The sequence below is a fragment of the Rattus norvegicus genome, chromosome 14 (assembly GCF_021556685.1).
Source record: "Rattus norvegicus strain SHRSP/BbbUtx chromosome 14, alternate assembly SHRSP_T2T, whole genome shotgun sequence".
Classification (NCBI taxonomy): domain Eukaryota; kingdom Metazoa; phylum Chordata; class Mammalia; order Rodentia; family Muridae; genus Rattus; species Rattus norvegicus.
This window is the reverse complement of record NC_141547.1, coordinates 83,703,473-83,727,512: the sequence shown is the minus strand read 5'-3', so window position 1 is coordinate 83,727,512 and position 24,040 is coordinate 83,703,473. Positions and strand designations below refer to the sequence as shown.

General features: G+C 41.9%; 1 protein-coding gene across 8 annotated transcripts in view; it reads left to right on the top strand.

The window, feature by feature from the left end:
• The window catches only part of Hormad2 (HORMA domain containing 2), an 83,029-nt gene that overhangs the window by 13,930 nt on the left and 45,059 nt on the right, over window positions 1-24,040 (top strand). For 2 of the 8 annotated variants that reach the window (XM_087584097.1, XM_087584098.1), the window contains exons 4-10: window positions 632-695; window positions 1,161-1,197; window positions 4,039-4,059; window positions 4,728-4,754; window positions 12,044-12,111; window positions 14,981-15,132; window positions 15,299-15,367. In XM_087584097.1, coding sequence (XP_087440223.1) covers window positions 632-695; window positions 1,161-1,197; window positions 4,039-4,059; window positions 4,728-4,754; window positions 12,044-12,111; window positions 14,981-15,132; window positions 15,299-15,367 — 438 coding nt within the window. Of the gene's footprint in view, window positions 1-631; window positions 696-1,160; window positions 1,198-4,038; window positions 4,060-4,727; window positions 4,755-12,043; window positions 12,112-14,980; window positions 15,133-15,298; window positions 15,604-24,040 lie in introns of all 8 variants that reach the window. The other 6 variants (XM_087584095.1, NM_001401619.1, XM_087584099.1 and 3 more) reach the window with 3 other exon arrangements.

Sequence of the window (24,040 nt, the reverse complement as noted above, 5' to 3'; positions counted from 1 at the left end):
TAAACACGTGATGATTTAAGAGGCCCCTGTTAAATCACACACGAGTCAGTATCTATACTGAGTTCAGTGTACATTGATGTCTTCCTTTATTCTCTCATATGGACCGTGGGAAATCTCACATAGAGATGTTGGAGAATAACGTATGCATTTATGTTTAATATTTTTTCATTAAGAGGGAAAATGATAAAGAATGAAATTGGGAATGTGTTTAACTTGGCCTCAGTGACACCGTAGATTATGTAAGAGAGAAGGAAATAAGTAAAAGAAACCAGAGTGCGAGTCTGATACACTACTTCGAAACAAGGACTGAGGTAACTGTCAACATAGGATTCGTGTGTAAAGTGGGTATTTAGACATTCAAAGTGTGCCAGGCTGTGGTGGACACGCCTTTGATCCCAGCACTAAGGAGGCAGAGGCAGATGGATCTCTTGAGTCCAAGGCCAGCCATTCTACGGAGTAAGTTTCCGGACAACTAGGGCTACACAGAGAAACCACAATAACACAATAACAAACAAAACAAAAACAAAGTTAGAAATATAAAACATAAAACTAAATTTTACAAATAAATTAAAGAAAATGCCCTATTGAGCGTGGATTTTTCAGAATAACAGTGATGTTTCTGTTTTTTTAGACCTCAGTTTAAAAATTCTCCGGGAAGACAAAAAGTGTCCTGGGTCATTACATATTATTAAATGGTAAGTAAATTCTGAAAAAACCGAACAACATATATCATGGCTGAAATTACCCATAAAACTATTTTGTAAAATCATTTACTTAAACTGCTTTTCTTAGTCTTCTTTCCTGGGAATTGTAGCAATTATTCGTTATTATTTTAAACTATCAATTTAATTTTAGAAGAAAATGGACTTATATAAAGAAAAAAAAGTCCTGACTGCAATTGTTCACCACGCGCCTGTCTGTTTGCTAACACGTGGTGGTGGGAATGAAAGCGCACTTCTGCGCTTCAGAATGGCCTGTCCGTCACTTGTAATATTCTGTAGGTGTGGAAAGATGCTTGGGGTTCTAAAAGATGACAGAACGGGCAGAATGATTGCTAATTTATGTGCTTCAAGATAGAAGTGCAGCTAATTACGTACTTGGATTTATTTTTTTGGCTGTTCATATGGGCTATAGTGACACTGGATATTATTTCTTGACAGGATTCAAGGTTGTTTTGATGCTTTGGAAAAGAGATACGTAAGATTTTCGAAAATTTTCCTTAAGATTAAAGACTCATCTCCACTCTGTTTTGTAGTGCTCAGCAGTATAGCAGTGTATAGCCGTGTATAGCAGTGCATAGCCGTGTATAGCAGTGTATAGCAGTGCATAGTAGTGCATAGCAGTGCATAGCTGTGCATAGCCATGCATAGCAGTGCATAGCTGTGCATAGCCATGTATAGCAGTGTATAGCCGTGTATAGCCGTGTATAGCAGTGCATAGCAGTGCATAGCAGTGCCTGCCTTTGTATTCGTTTGTTGATTCTCTTCTAGTCTGTCTGTGTCGCCCACTGATGTCTTCCTGACATCAACTAGAAACGAAAGCTTCATCCCCTTTTTTATATACGCATATCACTTCTAACCACAGAATTTCCTCTGAAGTCACTGGACACGGTCCACAGGATGTGGGTTAAGGAAGACAAGAATCTGGTAGTTAGCACATTGAACATGTTCAAAATAGTGTTGATCAGTGTGTAGGTGGAAAAGAAGAAATAGTTAAATAATGGATTTTTACTCTGCTTTACTTTGTTAATTATAACTCCTGTGTTTAACTGTGAGCTTTAAAAGAACACAGCCCAGATTTTAAGTGCACATGATCTCTCATGCTTCAGTAGACATGAACGAAGAGCAAGAAAAATGAAGGGTCAAGGCCTGGCCAGAGAGATGAGATGCATTTAAAAGAAATTGCTGCTACTCTGCCCCTCCGCTTTTCCTGTGTCCTACCTGTCAGCTCTGCTTTAAGAAATGTTGCGGTGCAGAAGCTTTACATTGAATTATTTAATGTAGTCATATGTTCCCTCATTCCTTCCTACCCTTGGCGAACAGTTATTCACATTCATTCCATTTTGACCCAGGGGACAGAGGGATACAAAGATAAAACAAATCAGGGGAGGGCTTCTAGACCATGGCAGGAGGAGATTGCTGCTCATAGGGGAGCTAACGATTGCTAATTATACACGGGTTCAGTTGTAACTGTTGCTAAACCATTGCTTGTCTGTGGTCTGGGTTGAGAAGGAGGCACTGCAGGATGAATTTAGGCTTCTGGGCGGCAGCAGCAGGATGGATCAGCCTCTGAAGGACTGAACACCTTGGAACTTTTCATAAGCTCTTTATCGTTACACAAAAGGCACTTTTAGCAAGTTGATTTCCGCATAGCAGAACCTCTTATCTGATCTAGGAGTTGTGTGAAGGATGATTGCCTAAGCAGTTCTCAGCCACAGTTGACTTCCTGGTTTGCCTGGTATGTCTTAGGACTGGGTTATGCAAAGGCTTTGTGAATCCTTCAGAAGAGCAACTCCATAAATCTCAGCTAACAGCCATGATCAAGGCCATCCAGGCTATGTGACAAGACCCTATTTGTTTAAAGAAAGAGACAGGAAGAAAGGAAAGAAGGGAGGAAAGAAGGAAGAGAAGAAAAAAGCATGTCCCTGGTGGCACAAGCTTTTAATCCCAGCATTTAGGAAGTAGAGGCAGGTGGATCTCTGTGAGTTCCAGGCCAGTGTGGCCTACGCAGTGAGTTCCAGGACAGCCAGGACCGTTACACACACACACACACACACACACACACACACACACACAAAAACCAACCAAAGAAACAAAAGATAGTTTAAGTAAAACCAAGTTTGGAGTAGCGAGTGCCCTTGGAAGATGTTCTGTTGGAGAACATCTTACTAGTTGTGAAATTCTGGGTGCTTTATATTTTATGGTACAATTGAACTCTTTAAAGTAAGCACATATATTAAATAATTCTTACCGGAAGGAGCTATGTAACTTCCCTTATTCCTGCTCTTACCTCCCACAATTCCTGCTCATGTTCCACACGACATTCGCTCAGAAACCAAACGCTGATCGTGTTATTCTTAATGTCTAAGAATTTTCCAGGAATTTAAAAAAGGAATTCAAAGCCGTTTGCACGATCAAGCAGGCCTGAATGTCCTTACTGATTTTCTAAGCCACCCTCCCTCACTGCTCAGGCTGCGCGAAGACTCTATAGGGTGCCAGTTCCCTATATCTTTGCACAAAAAGCTCTGTCCAGACCCTGTGCCCATGGCCTGCCTGGCTCCAGACTGTCCTGTAGCTAAAGTTGTCCCTCCTTGAGGTTGTCCTGACACCGAGTGCTCTTCCTTCACAGCAGACCCTGAGTATAACGGTGCGGCCATGTGATCTTCTTAATGTTAGTCCCCCTTGCTAGTTGACATGCTTCTTGAGAGCAGTGCCCATACTCTTTTTTTTTTTAATGTATCAATAAACTATTAACATTTTCACTGTGTGGTCATAAAAATCAGTTATAAGGCAAAATAGCCACAAGGGGGCACTAACGTTTTAGTCAACTGCTACCGATATGGTCCTCACATTTTATACTTTAGGTTTGAGAATTTATCACAGCCTTGATTGTATCTATGTCTGTATATTCAGCATTATTTTTAGGGATGAGAGAACGTCTTTGTAGTTTTGTGGTATACAGAGAGGCATGAGTTTGTGAGATACGTCAGACTTTCTAATTTGTTGACCTTGCTCAGTGAGTTTCAAAAGGAGTACTTTTTAGGAATTCTTGTGGTATATTTAATTTTGACCAAAAATGAATTGTTTTGCATATCTTTTGATTCCCAAATTAGAAAATAACAACTTTTTTGATATTCTTCTTCTGTCCTAGTAAAGCCAGTGTTTGTAATAGAAATTGTCTGAATGAGTGAATAATTAGTTCCTTTTTCTGACCTGCTGAATATTTTCTCTGTGCCACAGTATTTTAACTAGTCTCTATCAGAAATGTCTGTGCTGTAGTACAAGCAAATAATAACAGCCGTTTTCTTTTCTCCTGAAGCTGCACATGGCGGTGTTAACAGTAAGTACACACTTGAAGACCAAGTCTCTGTCTCTACATTAACTTTTGGCAAGTAAAGCGTTTAAACAGAAATCCTTCCCTTCCTCCCTTCTTGAGATTTATAGCATTTTAGGATTGAAAAATTGGATATATCAGAGCTTTAATAAGAAATTATCAATGTTCAGTATATTTCCTTGGCATATATGTTATTATATGGGAGAACATAGAGATTAAACCATATTAACTCTTAGGATTTAAATATAATTTTAGAAATGAAACAGATTCAGAGTTTTTTTTTTTGTTTTGAAAGTTTTGTGGGCCTGTTTTTGAAGTTTTATATAGCCATGGGTATAAAATGAGGTTATAAAGTTGAGATACCATTGATAATATATATTAATTATTTAAGTATTTATGGCATAACAAGTTAAGAATTTATTTGCAGTTCAGTCATATTAATCACAGATACTTTACATCACTTATAAACTTCTTTATATTTAGTGTTCATAGAAAGTGCTAAAGATTCTGAGTTTTTAGTAGAGTAAGAGCTCATCCTATCTCTACCTTGACATATGCCTAGCTGATACTCAGTTAACAGAGCACAAATGGAACTCTTTGCAAAGACAGTGTACTCAATGAGCAGCAATCTGGTAAGTTTTGGAAATTAAGTGCTCTATTTTTCCCTTAAACAGCTTTACACAAATCCCAAGGAACCGGAGGTAAGATGGCAATGTATAGATGGCAGTGTATGCATACATGTATACTGTGTATAGATGGTAGTGTATGCATACATGTATACTGTGTATAGATGGCAGTGTATGCATACATGTATACTGTGTATAGATGGTAGTGTATGCATACATGTATACTGTGTATAGATGGCAGTGTATGCATACATGTATACTGTGTATAGATGGTAGTGTATGCATACATGTATACTGTGTATAGATGGTAGTGTATGCATACATGTATACTGTGTATAGATGGTAGTGTATGCATACATGTATACTGTGTATAGATGGTAGTGTATGCATACATGTATACTGTGTATAGATGGTAGTGTATGCATACATGTATACTGTATTTATGTATGTTTATCTGAGTTGAGGCTGTAGATTATGTTACTAGACTACCACATAAACAGAGCAATTCACTGTGAACTTTGTTTTATTATAAATGAGACCAGTTCTTTACTATGAGATTTTTTTTAGAAACTAGATTTTTTTTTTTTAAGAAACACTCCTATACAGTGTTTAAAAAAAAATAACCAAACAACACTGTTCATAACTGAGGCCATTCTATATGTCAGGATTAAGATTCTCCTAATCATAAATGTATAAAAGTAATCTTACTTATAATAATATTTATATTTATCAATATAAATATATAAATAATAAAAATTTGTGTATACTTAATGAAATATTTTTAATTATTTGTTTTATGGTCTTTTGGAAAAACAAAAGCTACAGCATTACTCAGCGGTCCTTGGCATGTGAGTGCTCTCAGGCGATGCTTTCAGAAGCTTTGAGAGCTTAAAATCTCTACCCTCATCTTTCGAGTCCTGGACTTGCTCAGTGACTCCTGCACCTTGCTGCTTTTCAGATCTTTGTGAAATCCTCTGTGGATCCTCACTGGCTGCACTAACTCCTACTTTTTCTAAAATCCTTTCCCAGAAGAGCCCCAGTCTAACCTTCATATGTTTCCTAAAGAGATTAGGATTAGGAGTTCCTGGGAGAAGGGTGTTGTTCCCTATCTTGCAGTGTGACTGCCTTAAATATGACAGTTACCTGTGCTACTTCAATGGCTTTTCTACCTGTGACACAGACATGCAGAAGCACTTTGCTTTCTCATGCTGTTTGGTCTCTCTCTAGCTTTCTTCTCTTTTTTCCCTTGCTTTGAATTTTTCTCCTCTAAGCAGTGGATTTAGTCTAACTGGTGACATTCAAGACTAAATTATTTTTAAGTCCTTAGTATTGTTCTGTTTTCCAAGTCTCTCTCCTAGCTTCTGTATTCAGAACTCACTGTGTAGCTGAGCGTCACCTTGAACTTCAGATCCTGCCGCCTTCACCAGGCCCCGGCTCCGTAAGCACAGTGTTGAGGTTACAAGGCAGCACCTTGCCAGGCTCACTGAGACCTCGGGTGGAACCCAGTCTCTGCACGCCAGATAAGCACTACCACCTGAGCTGTGTCCCATCCCGGCCTTCTCCTCCTATTTAGCTTCAAAATGATTTTTTTTTTAAATTAGGATGGAGAAGTTCCCCAAACAAAAACTTCCCAGCAGACTGTTAGTAGATTGATTTGTTCTTCTAGTACTCACTATGTTTCCCTGTGCATGCACATCTCCTACTCTGAAGTCTGGTTAGTTTTGGTGCATGATACTTTATTTATTTGCAGTTTTGTTAAATAGTAAACTTTATTTTAAAAAAGAAGTCAGTAGTCTTAGAGGTGGTGAAGTTGAGTTTACCTCAGGAAAAGTCTGACAGAATGAAAGTAAAACTGCTTAGTTTTGATGGTAGCATACAGGAGAAGGAGGTTTTGAAAAGAGAGCTTTCTGTTTGATAAGTTTCAAGCTATCCATGGCCCATCAAAAATATTTCGAATACTTACCATATTCCGTACGGTAGCAATCCCTAAGTGCTAGTTTTCATGGCACACATCTGATTACTAAAAAAAAAAAAAAAAAAAAACCAAAACACTACAGGTTCGTTTTGCTTTTTTTTTTTTTTTTAAAAACAAAACCCAAAACAAAGCGAGCAATTGTATTAGTGCTTTCCGACTGCTGGACAAAATGCCATCGCCAAGAGCAACTTAGACAAGAGTTTACTTTGGCTCGCAGTTCCGGAGAGGAGTTCATCATGGCAAGGAGGCATAGCAAGCAGGGCCAGGAAGCCGAGTGCTCACATCTTCAACCACAGCACAAAGCAGAGAGAGCAAACTACAACTGGAAATGAGGTTATAAACCACCAAAGCCCACCCCCCAGTGACACCAACCAGATTCCTCCTAAAGTTCCCAGTGTCCCCAAGCACTGCCACCACCTGAGGACTAAGTGTATAAATGACAGACTTTGAGGGACATCTCTCATTCAGATCACTATGGCCATGATTCCAGTTCCACGACTACAATAGTTCTACAGTGTTCATAGTATCTGAAAGCACACACAAGGTTCCACTGTTTTATGGCCTGGCTGCTGCCTAACATCAGGTCACTGAGAAAACTGTGGCTCTCTGACCTCATTCTTTTAAACAATCATGAGACAACATTTTCAGATCAACCCAATCTCTGGCATTATTGATCTTGTGCCAGCAGCTTGAGTCATCACTGAAAGGATAGCCTTCCCTAAAACAAAATGGCACAAAAATAACAGTATTAATATTTACTAGGGATAAAAATATACTTTACACATGGGCCTAAAGTTGCAGCCCTCCTGTGGAGAACGTATCACAGTACAGCAGTTGAACCATAGCTGAAATCCGAGTGTGTTTCTCTAGTCCAGAAGCTGATGGAGTTAGGAGCCATGCACACAGCCGTAGTACATTTACGTTTACACTTTTGTTCTGATTGCTGTCCTGAAAGAGAGCCTGAAAACTAAAGTAAGCATACACTGAAATGTGGGAGGCATTCAAGGCAAATAAATCTAAATTAGTGATAAATTACTAAGGTTACATTAACGAGCTGGGCAGTAGGGGCGAAGGCCTTCAGTCCCAGCACTCAGGAGCAGAGGCAGGCGGGTCTCTGGACATCTCAGGCTAGTTTGGACTTAGAGCAACTTCCAGGACAGCCAGGGCTACCCAGAGAAACCGTGCCTTGAAACACAAGACAAAAGCATTACATGTGTGAGCTTGGTGAGCAGTGTTACCGTGTGCTTCATTATCTAGACCTTTGTGCCGTTGCTGATCAACGCACAATTGTAATTGCCTGTTTCAGTCACAGAAAAATAGGTGATTCTGAAATATGTGTTCAGAGACTTTGTGTATTCATTCGTTTGGTTGGTTGGTTGGTTTTGTTTTTTTGAGACAGGGTTTCTCTGTGTAGCCCTGGCTGTTCTGGAACTTGCTCTGTAGACCAGGCTGGCCTCAAAGAGATCTGCCTCCCTCTGCCTCCTGAGTGTTGGGTTTAAGCCTGGCCTAGAGACTTTTTAAGAAAGCTTCTCTATTAGAGACCAGGTGTGGTGGCACATACCTATGATCACAGCACTCAGGAGGCTGAGGCAGGAGGATCATTAGTTCTAGGTTAGTTGCACAACATAGAAAAACTTGGTCAAGAATGAATCCTTATAAGATGAAATTCTACTTGAAGATGAACTCTGTCTATTTACAGCTGTCGATGGGACAGACCTAATTTCTGACCTCTAGAAACTTATTTTTGTATGAAGAAGGATAAACAGTAAGTAAATAGACTTTAGTAAGGCGTTTAAGGTCATAATGCCATGAAGAAAGTTTGAAAAGGTGTTGTACTCGTCAGTGATGAGGTAAAGATCACAGAGGGAGGGCTTGGATGACTGTTTTAGATTGGCAAAGCCATAGCGAACATCCCTGGGGGCTGGACTACTACTGGAACTGAGATGGGATAATCAGGACTCAGCTCTTCCAGACCTGTGCAGAGCCCTGTATTTGACAGCAGGACAGTACTGAGGGTAGCATGCCAGGTTCTGGAGTCAGACTGCTCCACACGTACTAGCTTCATCAGTTCTGACAATGACACCTACCTCAGACTGCTGGTGGTGCAATCCAGAATATAGACACACTGGGACCCTAGGATGGGAAGATGCCCTGTGTCTGTCTCATGAATGAAAAAGGGGGATGGCAGAAGAGCTAAGTGGATGACAGAGAAGGGGGCGGCACCATAGGTGTCATTACAAGGACAGTGGGGCCAGCAGAGGGGCTGGGAGGAGGACAGACAGACACGGATCAGACAGACATGGTTTGATCCGTACCTGAAATGCTTATTTTTGTTGTAGTTTGAGGACTTGGACTCAGGCCTTGCCTAGATCCCTGACGCTTGCTCTCTCTCTCTCTCTCTCTCTCTCTCTCTCTCTCTCTCTCTCTCTCTCTCTCTTTCTTTCTAACATTGAGATGGATACCTCAATTGAAGGCTGGCCTTCAATTGTGATTTCCCTGCCTCAGCTTCCTGAGTAGTTGGGAGTTGGGAGTGCAAGCTTATGGAATCTGTACCTGGCCTGGTTTATATTTTCAAAAACTCTTAGCTAGAGAACAGAGAGTAAAGATCACATGAATGTGTGATTCACTTTGGAGATAGACCTGAGGTGTCTTTCCAGTAGCTTGGAATAGGGAGCGAGAAACAGTTTGAACATGGTGAAATTACCAAGAATGAACACCTTAAAATAATTGCTCTTCATATTTATGTGCATTTGTATCTACTTGTCTGTGTGTGCATCATGTGTGTGCAGTGCCCTTAGAATCCGGAAGTGGGTCAGATCCCCTAGAACTAGTTCCAGGCAATTTTAAGCCTCCCAACTCCTCTGTAGGAGTAAAAAGTGCTCTTAACCTAAGCCATCTCTCCAGCACTGGGATTAACATCTTTTAAAAACAGTTATATATCTCAACGGTGAAACAACTGATTTAGGAATCAAATAATAAAAAATGACCAACTACTTAAAGGTCTCTTTTATTTACAAAATGCATTCTCATAGTACTAAGAGGCTAGAGTGGACTAGAAGCAAGGGCAGGCAAGAAGAATAGGCGCTGTTTGTGTTACAGGAGATCATCCTTGGCACCCGGCTAAGCGAGGCCGCTGCGTCTAGCCAGCCTGAAGTGAACTTGCTGCTGCCTTAGGCTCCTGCAGCCACCTCTGAGCTGACCTGTCTCTGCTATTGTGTGCACAGAGCAGCCTCCCGCAAACAGGCCGAGCAGTTACACAAGCGTTCTCTTTTAACATTAGCTCACTACAGTCATCTCCTTAGGTTCAGGCAGTGTGAGCTAATTTCCAGGACTTGATCACCTGAGGTTAAGTTGTCAACTAAAGATCAGCAGAGCTTTGAGCTCAAATCTTAGAGATAAGTAGCAGGAACATGAAAACTGCTTTTGATCAGTCTAGCATCCTCTTCTCCACGTTGTCAGATGAACGAGGGTTCATATTCGGCGTTCTGATTTCAATTCACACTTTATCTGTCTTTAGCATCCTTAGCTCTGTCTGCAAACTGTATAATTTATCTGGGAAAAACAATTATTTTTAAGCTAAAGCATTTTAAGTTGTGTGTGTGCCTGTGTGTGCATGCGCAGGTGTGAGTGGCAAATGTACGGAGATTAGAGAACAATTTGAGCTTCTACTCTGGGTTCCTGGGATAAAACTTGTGTTGTCAGGCTTGCAGTGTAAGCACTTTTACCCTCCGAACCATGTCACTGGCCTGAAAGAACTATTTGAATATGTTTTAATGATGAAATTTGTTTTCTATATTTCATCACAGTGATGAGAGCAGATAGCAGTAACAGCTTCTTGTGAAGGAAACAAAACTTAATGCCCTAGTTCTTCAGTTCCTTTTCCAATTTTTAAAATTCCTATAGTCATTCACTTATGTCTTCCCTAATCACCACAGTGACTTTCTAGATGTCCTTGTGGCTTCCCTGCCTGTATTCTTCCTCCCTTCCCTTCCCTTCCCTTCCCCTCCCTTTCCTTTGTACCTTCCCTTCCCTTCCCCTCCCCTCCCCTCCCTTCCCTTCCCTTCCCTTTCCCTCCCCTCCCCTCCCCTCCCTTCCCTTCCCCTCCCCTCCCTTCCCCTCCCTTCCCTTCCCTTCCTCTTTTTCCCTTGAGAGAGGATTTTTCTGTTTATCCCCGGCTGTCCTAGAACACACACTGTGGGGAGCAGACTGACCTCAAGCACACAGAGATCTGCCTGCCTTTGCCTCCAAGTGCTGGGATTAAAGGCGTGCACCATCATTCCTGCTCGCTCATTCCCTGTCTGCTTAGTTCTTAGAAGAACAAGCGTTAAACCGGGGCTCACTCACAGTGTCGGGGTTGAGTCCGTGATCATTGTGGTGAGGAACATCAGCACACAGCAGACACTGGAGCAGTATTAATAGCTAGAGCCCGATCTGTAGCCAAGATTGGATGGGAGGAGATGGACAGACAAGACCGACAGACACTGGGCCTGGTGTTACCAGTGAAACACTTCCTCCAACAAGGCTATGCTCCTGATCCTTCTAATCCTTTCAAATAGATCCACTCTATTCTTGGTGACTAAGCATTCAAATAGATGAGCCTATCAGGGCCATTCTTATTCAAACCAGCACACCTTCAGGTCCATAGAGAGCTTTAGGAACCTGTTTAAACTTTCAGTAGACTTTGATGAACTTAGAACAATGTCCAAGATGTTACTGTCAACACAGTCTCACAGCCGCATCTCTCGCTGTCAGCGAGCTGGCTTCTTCTGGCTTCTTCGTGGATTCTGAGAAATGCATTCCCGCCCAGGTCAGAGCTTTTGCATTACTGTTCTGTCTGTGAGGCTTCGTCCCACAGGTCTGTATATGACTGAGCCTTCTTGAAGCTCATCACAAAATACCACATCTTCGGGCAAATCTTTCTTGACCCTTCTAAATCTAATTAGCCCTTCTTTCTCCCCAGTATGTACTTTCTACCACAGCATCTGCTTCACATTGTCCACAGCACCATTTCTATCTGAAATTACCTTATTTTCTTTGTTTACTAGCTAGCTCTGTGGATTCTATGGAAAAACTTTTCTATCTCGTTCACCACAATGACTCCAGTTTCTACCTCAAAGTAGATAATTTGATAAAATATTCACTACATGAGTGACTGGTTCTTCAACTGGTAATACCTAATGGAAATATTTGCTACCTAACTTTATTTTTAGCTGAGAGGAGAGAGATTAAGTTATTATATATCTGGAACAACTACTCCTTGATAAAGTAATGCTGTGAGACAAACATACAGAAACATAGGAGATATTCAGTGAAATATTCCTTTTATGAGGTAAAAATCTGGTTTTGTTTCAAAATTAACTTCTTTCTCTGCTCTCTTTGGTTTTTCTAGAAAGTGACTGAGATATACCAATTCAAATTCAAATACACAAAAAAGGGAACCAGTATGGACTTTGACAGGTAGATTCTAATTGTTTAATGAACATGAGAAATGTATGGGAGTGCAGTAAATATAAGCTTTTATATGGCTGGTGGAAATCTTACATCTTTGTGTAATTTTCTCGTAGCCCTATAAAACCTCACTATCACAAATAGAAATTATAATATTGTTTTAAGGTCTGAAGTCAATAAATTTGGCTGATGAAGTTTGAGGCAGTGGTGGAAAGGGGCTGGGACATGGCTCTGTGGTTAGGAAAGCAACTGTTCCAGAGGGCTTGGTGCCTAATCAGTCCAAAGGCCTGCATCAGGTGGCTTACTTACTCCAGCTCCGTCCCGGCGAGTCACGCCTCTGAGGATACCTGCACTCATTGCACATACCGACAGTACGCACACACCTGCAAATAACGACAAATACTAATACACCTTGAAGGAGCAGAAGATTTAATTTTAAAATATATTAAGGCTGTCAACGTGATGTTAGAGAAAGGACCCATACAATTGTCTCTGGCTATTAGTCCAGTAGCTCTGTTGGCAGGCGAAGATGTTAATTCTTTCCATTTTGGATAGAGGAAATACTGAGCCTGAGGGAAATGAAACTCCTGGATTATTTGCCTGTATGTGCAAATGCTGTCAGTTGCTTATCTATACACATGCACACACCATTTCATATGTGTGTCGTTATATGGGAAAACCCATGTACACCATATTTTCCTATCAAGTCTTTTGTTGTTGTCATTGTTGTTGTTTTTGAGACAGGGTTTCTCTGTGTAGCCCTGGCTGTCGTGGAACTCACTATGTAGACCAGGCTGGCCTCAAATGCCTTTCTCTGTCTTCAAGTGTTGGCCCTAAAGGTGTGTGTGCCACCACCACACAGCCCGATCTAGTCTTAAATCCATGTTTTTAGATACAGTAATGGGTCACAGAGCAAAACCAGGGAAGGCCCTAGAGTGTATGGAGAAGTTTGTTAAGGTGCATCATTCTTCTCTCAGAAGCTTTTGGTTTCAGATCAGCCAACAGGTATAGCGAGCTGAGGACTGCTGATGAGATGGGAGAGAAGGACAGATTCTATAAAAGACTGTTAATGAAAGTCTGTAAATGAGGAGATAGATATCCTGAGAGGAACAGTTCTGGGGGAAATTTGTCTTTATGCTTTCTTTCCAATGCACACCTCCTGAATTATCCCCTCAGTTGTGAGACTTGCAGAAAGTACTCAGATATAAAAGTCAGTTCCAGAATGGGTAGTTCAAACATTAGCCACCATTAATTCGTACTTATAGACGATTTTACAGGTTGTACAGCACTTTGTCTTTGAGACAGCATCTTATGTGACTCAGGCTGACTTTGAACTTAACGTATAGGCAAGGCTGTGCTCTCCCAAGCCCAGTATATGTATATGGCATATTTCATGCTCCCCCTACCCCCTTAAACAGTTGTCCTTATTCTCCAAACCTGCAGCATACATATTCTGGACAACCAGGTTAGTCTTTGTTTGTTTTAGAGACACATATGCTGAGAGGTAGACAGTAAAGCAAGTGGGTGAGCTTTTCAGATACTCAGGAGGTGAGAAGGTGATGTATAATAGAAATTTCTAGAAATACTGCTTAAATGAGGGCCCTTAATATCTTCTGATGTTTCCCGAGCCACATATCTATACCCATTCATTCTGGCTGATTAAAGATCCTGGTAGACAGAACTTTGAAGTTGTTGGAAATTGATAGAGAAGCTAAAATATCCAGTTAATATATGTTTGTTTACTTTGTGATCTCTCACTGCCTCCAGAAATCAGGGAGAGACCTAACAGTTTAAGTACTTGAGATTACGTTGCCGTGCTAAGTGCCAGTGTATTCAGGGTACTGCAAATATATTGCCATTGTAGTGTGTCCTTGAAGACACTCAAAAGTGAGACTAATTGGGAAGAAAACTTAGTAGAGAAATAAAAAAATTTGAATTAGAAGATAATTAGCCCAACTCTTTCATTCATTTATTAATTCAGCAAATATTGGGTACGTGAATACCAAACCCAATGGAGATGAAAGATTTAGCCATTCATAGTGTATGTGGAACAGATAGTTCTCCTAGGGGAGGTGCAGAGTAGAGGGAGACTTCGTGAAGAAATGCACATGAGCTAGGTACGTGCTATGGGAGCATCGGGAGGAGAAGCGAAGCACAGTATGGCTGCAGATGCATGTGGTGACACACACTGGGTGACAGCTGCAGGGGTGGGTGGTGGCGAAAAATGGTTGTACATAAGCCGTTCTCACGTTTGGTTCAGAGGTGACAGGTGCAATAGAAAACTTAAGCAAGAAGGTGACATAGGCAGACCTTCTTATTGGGAGAAGTAATTTGGCAGCAGCCTGGAGTGTCGAAGTGTAGACAAAAAAGAAGCCAGAAGAATAGAGCTTTAGTAATCTATGTCAGCGTGAGGAGGGGATTTCTCTGAGAGACAATCAGATGGCAGATAAGCATGAGCTAGTGACTGGTTTCACGCTCACAGAGCTGCAGAAGTGCCCATAAGCTTATCTCGCAAATGGGCCGACTGACCTAGATGTGTGTGCATGACTTGACCGAGGTCATTCAGCTGCTCAGAGTACAGCTGATATTAGATGCCAGGTCACCTAATTACAGTCCATTGTTCGCATTATTATGACATGTGATTATTTGAAAGCCAAAATTTTAAAGTGATATCTAAAATGCTTTAGGTGTGTCTGTTAGTCAGAGATTCTGTGAGTATACATTGCAGAAAATACCATCATTTTCTTAGGTTACCTCTTAAAAACTGTCTGCAAAATGTCCTAATGTTTCATTTATTATATGACAGAGCCAGAACATTGTTTTGGAGTATATTGTGAATGTTTTATGATTGAAAGGTGCCGTTTTTCTGTGACTACAGCAGCAGCACGAGCTTTGAAAGTGGGGCACACAGTAAAGATGTTAAGAAAGCCTGCTCCCTACTCATCCGCCAGTTGTATGTCCTGATGCAGAACCTTGGACCCCTTCCTAATGATGTCATACTCACTATGAAACTCCACTATTATAACTCAGGTAGGTAGAGAGACCTTTGGTCAAATTCCTTGTTCTGTGCTCAGGTGATGTCGTGTATAGGCAGAAGGATTCAGAGACATCTGAGAGAACGTTTTACTGTATGTTAAGTATTAATGTCACTTGCTCTATTGAAACTTAATTTGCAATATTTTTGTCTTTTCTGCAGTGACCCCACATGATTACCAACCCCCTGGTTTTAAAGAAGGGGTGAATTCACACTTCCTATTGTTTGAGGGTGAGCCCGTGAGCCTTCAAATGGGTTCAGTCTCCTCTGACTTTCACAGCATGAAATTAAAAGTCACAACTGAGGCCACCAGAATGCTGGATGGGGAGAACAGTGTCGGTCAGGACGACAGCACTACTGGGATAGCCCCTCAGGGTATAGACTGTGTCAGTCAGGACAACGGCACTACTGAGATAGCCCATCAGGGTCTAGACTGGGATGAGGAAGAGGAGGCCTCCAGCAGCCAAGTAAGGCCAACTTTTAGTGATCCTTCATTGCTTCACTTAAACATAGTGACATTTCCAGTTTGTATTTAGGTCATGTCACAGTAACAGAGTCCACTGGAGCATGCCAGCTATGAAAACTGAAACAAACTAGCCTGTGACGTCAAGGATGTTTTAGTCAAAAGGTCCTCTAGAGGGGAATATATGCTGTTGTATGAGAATGTCTAGCAATAGGAACAAAATCCAGTGTGTTTTATAGTACTTAAAAATAAGTATCTGACATGTTCATAGTCAATAGAAGTATACATTAGCTCTTGGTCACTGTAGTAACTGTCATGAGGGTTAGGGAGGAAAAATTTTACGGATTAACCTGAGTCAGAGAAGGGAAGTGGGGGAGGGAGGAACGATATCGACATCCATGACAAGCATGGAGGTTCGATTGGTGGAGAGGGCTGAGGGCTTGGGAGCTTGCAGCCAGTACCAGTGCTCAGTAGAGCCCAGAGCCCTTGACTCTGCTTGTGTCTGCGAGGACTTAAAGCTGTGTACTTGCTAAGGCTCTGTTTTGTAGTCGGAAGGCCCATACCATGACTTGGCAGTTATCTGGATAATAAAGTTTGCTGTGTGCTAACATTGTAGGGAAACAAAAACATCTTCAGGCTGTTTCGTGGAGAGGGATACTATAAAAATAATGTTTTTGTTTTAGAATTCTACTTTTAAAAGATGACTATAGAGGCTGTAGTGTTGGCTTTGCAGTTAAGAGCACTGGCCGCCTTCCCAATGGACCCAGGTTCTACTCCAAGCACCTACATGGCAGCTCTCAACCATCTGTAACTTTAGTTCCAGGGGATCTGACACCCTCTTCTGGACTCCATGAGTACCAGGTACACACATGCTGAACAGACACACGTACAGGCAAAACATCCATACACACAACAATAACAACAGCAACAACAAAAATGTGTTGGCTAACTATGCTAGGTGCTTCTAAAAGCACCTTCTAAATCCTTACCTCGGTGCTATGTGCTTAGTGTATCCCAGGGGAGAGCCTAGTCTCAGTTGGGTTAATATAGCAAAAGTAACCAAACATGGGTTTTTTTTGTCTTTTGTTTTAAAGCTTTTTCACAGTGTCAGGCATGAAAATAACAAGGTTCTGGTACATCATTTTTCTTTTGGTTCCATGTCAGAGCAGATACAGCTAACATGGAAAAGCTAATCATCATAATAACAACAGTGGTTAAGAAAATGACGAGACTATTTTTTATTTTGAAGAAAAAAACTTAACAGCTGAATATGAGAGAGCATGCCACTAGTTCCAGTCCATGGAAGGCAGAGGCAGGGGGACCTCTGTGAGTTCACAGTCAGCCTGCTCTACACAGGGAGATCCACGAAAGCCAAGGCTCCAGAGAAACCCTGTCTTTTTTTTTAAATGATTTTTTTTTCCCCGGAGCTGGGGACCGAACCCAGGGCCTTGCGCTTCCTAGGTAAGCGCTCTACCACTGAGCTAAATCCCCAGCCCCGAGAAACCCTGTCTTTAAAAAAAAAAAAGAATGAAAGAAAGAAGAAAAATGTTAAAGGGACTGGCAAAATGGCCCCGTGGTTAAGAGCTCATCCTGCTCTTGTAGAGGCCCCAGTTTCATTTCCAGCACCTATGCCTGATGCTTCACAACCACCCACAACTTCAGCTTCTAGGGAGAGCTGTCACCTCCAGCCGCCCTGGGCACCCACTCTCCTATGTGCATGCCTACGTATAAAGACTAAACGTAATTAAGAAGGCAGGCGTGGTTGTCCAGGTCGCCAACCCTAGGAGCAATGTGGGGATAACAGAAGCTCGTGAGCAGCCTCCATTACATAATAGGTGTGAGGTCAACCTGGGCTATCTGAGACCAGAATAACCAAAAAGGAAAATAAAAGGCAGATTGTCTTTCTCTTTTGCCAAATACATGTGAGCAGACCAGCCTGGCAGTGACAGGGGTCTGGACTTTGTGGAAACGTGAGCAGTTCTTCTCTTAGTGAGCCAGTTAGTTGTTGAGAGTATTCAGTGACTTGAGGACTGTGACATTTTCCACCAAATTATCCGAGTGTTTTCTTCCTAGAAAGTATTTGCATGCACATTCTGACACGTACAGATACACGGAACCTTTACCTTTATTACTTAAAATAAAAAAAATGAGAAAAGTTCTCCTTATCGCTCTGACAGTCCTTCCCTGTAATCTTCCCACCTCAGAGTATTAGTTTGAGTAAACATATAGACGTAGTTATGCTCGCGAACTCTGTCATTACTGTCTTTTGCTTGACTCTCAAGAATGTGATCTCATTATTGCATGTGGTTCTTTTCCTTTCCACTGCTGTATTCTACTGTTTTTGTTTGTTTGGGTTTTTGTTTTGTTTTATTTTTGTTGTTATTGAGACAGTTTCACTATGGAGCCCTGCTTGACCTGAAACTTGCTCTATAGACAAGGCTGGCCTAGAACTCATGGAAATCTGCCTGCTTCGCATCTCTCATGTACTGGAATTAGATTGACCCTGGCTTTTGTTGTTTGAGACAGAATCTGTGTTGCCCACACTAAGCTCAGGTGATCCCTGGGTCTATGGGGAGGGACATGCTTCAGCCTCCCGCGTCACTGCAAGGTCTCTCCTGTCTGGATAGCGTAGTCTGGCTGGCCTGGAACTCATGGAGATCCACTGAGCTCTGCTTCCACATGCTGAGCGCTGGGTGTGCGCCACACGTATATGCACACTTACTGGTGCACATGCAAACGAGTGTCTGCCGGGAATACACCAGTTTCAGGCTTTGTCTAAATCACAGCTCTGTTGCTGTTAAGAGACACCATGCTGAAGCGACAGCTTATAAAAGCTTGGTTACAGTTCTAGGTTAGTCCATTGTCATCATGACAGGGGACATGGTTGCGTTCAGGTAGGCACTGGAACAGTCTCCGAGAGCTGTATCCTGATCCCTAAGCAGAAAGGAGTCTGGACTTAGCATGGCCTTTTAGCTCAAAGGCCACCCCAGCTTTCTCCAATAAGGCTACACCTACTCCAGCAAGGCCACACCTCCTAATTGAGCTAATTCTTCTCAAACAGTGCTAGTCCCTGATAACTAAACATTCAAATATACGAGCCTGTGGGGCTTACTCAAGCCACCACAGGTTTACACATTTTCAACTTTGTTAGAAAGCACAAAATAGTTTTCCAAAGTGCTATACCCATATTTATTATACCAGCAGTGGAAGAGAGATACTGTATTCTTGTAAACTTATTATTACCAGAATTTACCTTTTCAGTCTGCTTGATATGCTAACACCTCATAATTTTAGCATATTTTCTTATAGTTGATGCTTGAGCATATTTTCGTTAGTCATTCTGGTCTTCTGGTGCACAGAGTTATCTCTCTTCATCCATGCAAAAATATCCTGGGGGCCAGAGGAATAGCTCAGTAGCTAACAGTGTCTGTTGCTTTTCCAGGGTACCCAAATTCAGTCCCCAACACCCACGTCAGGGGCTCACTGCTGCCTGTAACTTCAGAGGGATCCATTGTCTAGGCTCTGAGGGCACCTGTACCGTGTGCACAGCAGACAGACAGACAGACATGCACAGTGCACATAATTAAAAGAAAATATTCTGATAATCATTGTTTTTTACTTATTTATGTTGCAATAATTTGATTATTTTGTGGCTTGTCTTATCTTCTTTAAGTGATCTTTTGGTAAAGAAAAGCTGTTCATTTAATGTAGTCTAATGTTTTATTCTGATATTCTTAAGAAATTATCTACTTAAGATATATATATAGATAGATAGATAGATAGAGAGAGAGAGAGAGAGAGAGAGATAGAGATAGAGATATATATTCCTTATGGTCGAGGTAGATCAGATCCCTTAACACTTTATGTCTAATTATTATATGCATGCAGAAGAATATATGGCTTAGTGATACAGCTCAGTAAATACCACAAACTGAGCAGTAGGGCTGGGACATGGGTGAGGTAAGCAAGATGCCTAGGAAGGCAGCTGTGCTCAGCACTGCACTGCCAATGTAAGCAACATGGACGCCCTGGAGTGCAAGAGCGAGAGCCTCCTTAAGTTGTTCTCCCTGGGTCTCAACACACCTGGGCCCAGTCTTACCAAACAAACCACCAGTCAGGTCAGAAGTGGGATACCACCCGCTTGGAAGCAGTTTGAGCCTCACACGTTTGACTTGGTTAGCAAGACCATCGGCATCCTGCCTCCTGTTAGCACGGGTTTGTTCATGCCGTCGCTGGTGTAGGTTTGGGTCTGCTCCCACTTGGAGTCACTAGGACTAGTTCTTCTGAGACTTCGGGAACGTGGTGCTCAGTCAGATCCACACTGATGCAGGGAGTCGGGTCGGTAGCAGTGGAACTGCTGGGCCGAGGGTGTGAGTGCAGTTAGCTCTGTCATTTTATCAGACAGATTTTGTATGCTGAGCGTATGTCATCGTGCTGGGATAAACATTCCGGGGAGCGTGCGCAGTGGCAGTTGCTGTGGTTTTAATTTTCATCTCCCTGCTGAGTAGTGGAAATCAGCACAGTCGCCTGCCTTACCCATGTGCAGGAATTCTACAGATACAATCTGCATAGAAGTAATTTGCCAAAACAAATGTATAGTAAATATCTTAACTTCATAAATTTCCTTCTCATTATTTTATGGAGATGCTTTATGGACAGTTCTTTTTAGAGGGACATATAACTGTTTCTTGATTGCTGTTCACCATATTCACAATAAAGTGTACCATATTCAATTGAATGGCATTTGGTAATATGAAGTAATTTTCTTGGCTTCTATGAATCAGTAATCAAGTACTGGAAAGGAGTGAGTCAGGGTAAAGAAAAATGTACAGGTCAACAATTTATATTACCAAAAGATTGAACAGAAGTTGCTAATTTTAGAAGAATCCAATTTTTTAGTCATTTCGCAGTTTAGAAAACTGCCTAAGAAATGTTTGTTTAGGACCCTTCCTTAGACGGGGGCTCAGCTCCCTCTTTTGGGCTCTGAGGGTACTACACACATATACACAGGAAAAGGATTTTTAAATACTTAAAGAAAAGAAATCCTAGTTCACTCCAGAGCTTACAGAGGCACACTCTATGGCCTTCTCTAGGGAAGGGGACAGTAGGCGCAGGGAAGAAGTTTTGGTAATTATGGGGGAGTGTGCTAAGCACATAGGAGGCACCGGCTTCAGTTTGCCTCAGTACTGGGATAGGGGTATGGGGAACAGAAATAAAGACCACCATAAATATTTATAAGTAAACATATATATATAAGTAAACATATATATATGAGACATGTGTATATTCGTACCTGGCCTTTTTCTCAGCCACTTTCAGCTATACTTGGAGTTACTTATGAAGTTTTCACAATAGACAAACGCTGTTATGTTTCTGTAGTTGTTTGTCTCTGTGAGTCCTGTTGTTGTTATTGTTGTTATTATTTTTTTCTCCCCAAATCAGTATCTTTGAAAAAGTCATGTTTTGACTGTGCTGCTCACACCACTTGCTTCTCTTTTCTGTTTAGCTCACGGTTTCTTTTCTCTTTGTCTTCTTCCTGACTTCACATTGAGCTTCCCATCCATGTGCACACGCAGGTTCCTCACAGTACCCCTGGTGTACAGATCTGCACACTGTCTTGGTCCCTGTGAAGAAACACCATGACAAGGCAACTCTCATTAAAAGAACGCATTTAATTGGGGCCGGCTTAGAGTTTCAGAGGTTTCGTCCATCTTGGCAGGGGAGTATGGCGGCAGCAGGCAGGCACTGGAGCAGTAGCCGAGAGCTGGCTACACCCTGATCCACAGGCAGAGAGGACTCTAGACCTGTGGGCTTTTGGAACCTCAAAGCCCACCCCAGTGGCACACTCCTCCAACAAGGCCACACCTCCTAATTGGCCTATTTCTTCTCGAATAGTGCTGTCCGTGCTGACAAGGCATTCAAGTCTATGAACCTGTGGGGGCATTCTCGTCCACAGCACCACAGTACCCACAGGTCCCTGTCGATGTAAGACCTGCACCCCCATAGGTCCCCCACTTTACTCTTCACATGGGATTTCAGCTTCTAGCCAAACATCATTTTCCTCTCATGCTCACTGTCTGTGGCACTGGGCACTGTCCCTCTTCCGAACAACCCAGATGTTCAGCTTCCGTAGCCTCCTTACTCCCCACATCCTTTTGGATAGTGTTTCAGTCTCCTCTGCTTTGAAAAACTTCTCCAGCCTGGCCCTGTCCGGCTGTGCTGACTCAGGCTGTGTGAGGCTTTCTTGCTGAGTGACACCCACAGTTCCTGACTGGGTCTCCCGAACATCCAGTGTGTCTTTCAGAGTGCCAGAGGATGAAGGCATTTATCTTTTTCAGATACTTCAGTTAGTCTTGTCTATGAGGTTTCAAGAGGCATAAAGATACAGTGTATGAAAGGCGCAGTTGTGAGCAGAGCAGAGGCAGGGAAGAGGTTAATTTCTTTGCTTGCTTTCGGTGGTAAGAATTGAATCCAGGCCTCGTTCATGCTAGGCTTATGGTCCACCACTGAACTATATCTACAGCCTGAAAGAACTTTTTAAAACAGTACAATTAGCAACATTAAAATAATTAAAAATTCGGGGCTGGGGATTTAGCTCAGTGGTAGAGCGCTTGCCTAGGAAGCGCTAAGGCCCTGGGTTCGGTCCCCAGCTCCGAAAAAAAGAACCAAGAAAAAAAATAATTAAAAATTCAAATCATTCAACTGTCCTCATGTCATCAGTACAAATTTTAACTTTGTATGCCCCATCCTTTTCAGTCTTTTCCAACTGATACATTTATTTGTATATTATTTCAATAACGGTATATATAATTTCATTTTTATTTAGCACTGATTTTGTAAATACGTTCTACCTTGCCTTTATATGTGAAGTTTAATGACTGGTTCATTTAGGTTCATGCCGTTTCTCTAATTTTAAATATTTAGGTAGTCAAACATGAGTGTATGACAGTATGTCCCCAGTACTTATATTTAAAGGCTTGGCTCCCAGGCTTGCACTCTTGAGAACTGATGAAGCCTTTTAAGAAGTGGAACCTAGTAAGAGGTCTGGGGGCCATGGAAGCATGTCTGTGAAAATTAGCTTCTTCATTCTCTGTTTTGCTTCCTGGTGATAACGTGAGCAGTTTGTCCTGACACATACTCCCACTGTGGTGTACTGTCTTGTCACAGGCCTAACGCAGTGGGGCCAATCAGTCAGGAACTGGGGCCTCCAAAGCTATAAATCAGAACCAACTATTTCTTAGTGACAGGGAGTTGACTAATGTGTAGGTTAATTTCTGATAATCCTATTATAAATAGCATTACAATAAATACCTCGCAGGTGTGACAGCGCTTTCCATTACTTTATATTGGGTTCACGGTAGCAGGAGTGGAATATGCATAGTTTTCAAATTTGTATAGCACTTGCATGAATATTATTTCAAGTCATTTTTCAGAGACTTCCAATTTTCCACCTCCTGAGGATGGGTTTTTTTCTCTTACTGGATTTTTTTATTTACATTTTAAATGTTATCCCCTTTCCTGGTTTCCCCTCCAGAAACCTGCTATCCCCTCCTCCTCCCCCTGCTTCTATGAGGGTGTTCCCTCACCTACCCACCCACTCCCTCCCACCTCCCACCCTGACATTCCCCTACACTGGGGCATGGAACCCTGACAGAACCAAGGGCCTCTCCTCCCATTGATGCCCAGCAAGGGAGGATGACTTTTTTGATAATGACAACTACTTGATAAATCTGGCTGCCTTGTGAAGGGATTAGCTCCCCATCGCCAGCTCTGCTGACGTCTCTCACATGCATACACAGACGTGTGTGTGTGTGTGTGTGTGTGTGTGTGTGTGTGTGTGTATTCATATACCTTTGTTCAAGGTAATAGTATAGATGATTGTCTTTAGAATGTTACCAAAAATTAATGATTCAGGAGGATGTTTGAGCTAAATTGATCTCTGAGATCTTTCTCATGCTACGTTTTACTGGAATGTATTAAGATTGGTACCTTGAAAACAAACAAAAACCAAAAAATAATGGTGTCTTGGCCAGGCAATGGTGGCTCATGCCTTTAATCCCAGAACATGGCAGCCATAGGTAGGTGGATCTGTCTGTGAGTTCGAAACTAGCCTGGTCTACATAGTGAGTTCCAGGACAGCCAGATTCATGTAGAAAGATCTTGTCACAAAACACAAAACAAAAACAAAAAAGATGCCTTGCTGTGAGGAAAACAAAGATGCATACGATGTAGTTTCTGCTCTGAGAAGGAACTGAAGAGCCAGCATGTCTATGTTCTGAGAATATTGGAGGCTATGTGAATGACAGAAACTGAAACATCTTACTATTTCTAGGGTCTCACTGTGTAGCTCTGGCCGCCCTGGAACTCACTGTGTAGATCAGACTGGTCTCAAATTACAGGATCTGTCTGCCTCTGCCTCCCAGTGCTGAACTAAAAGATGC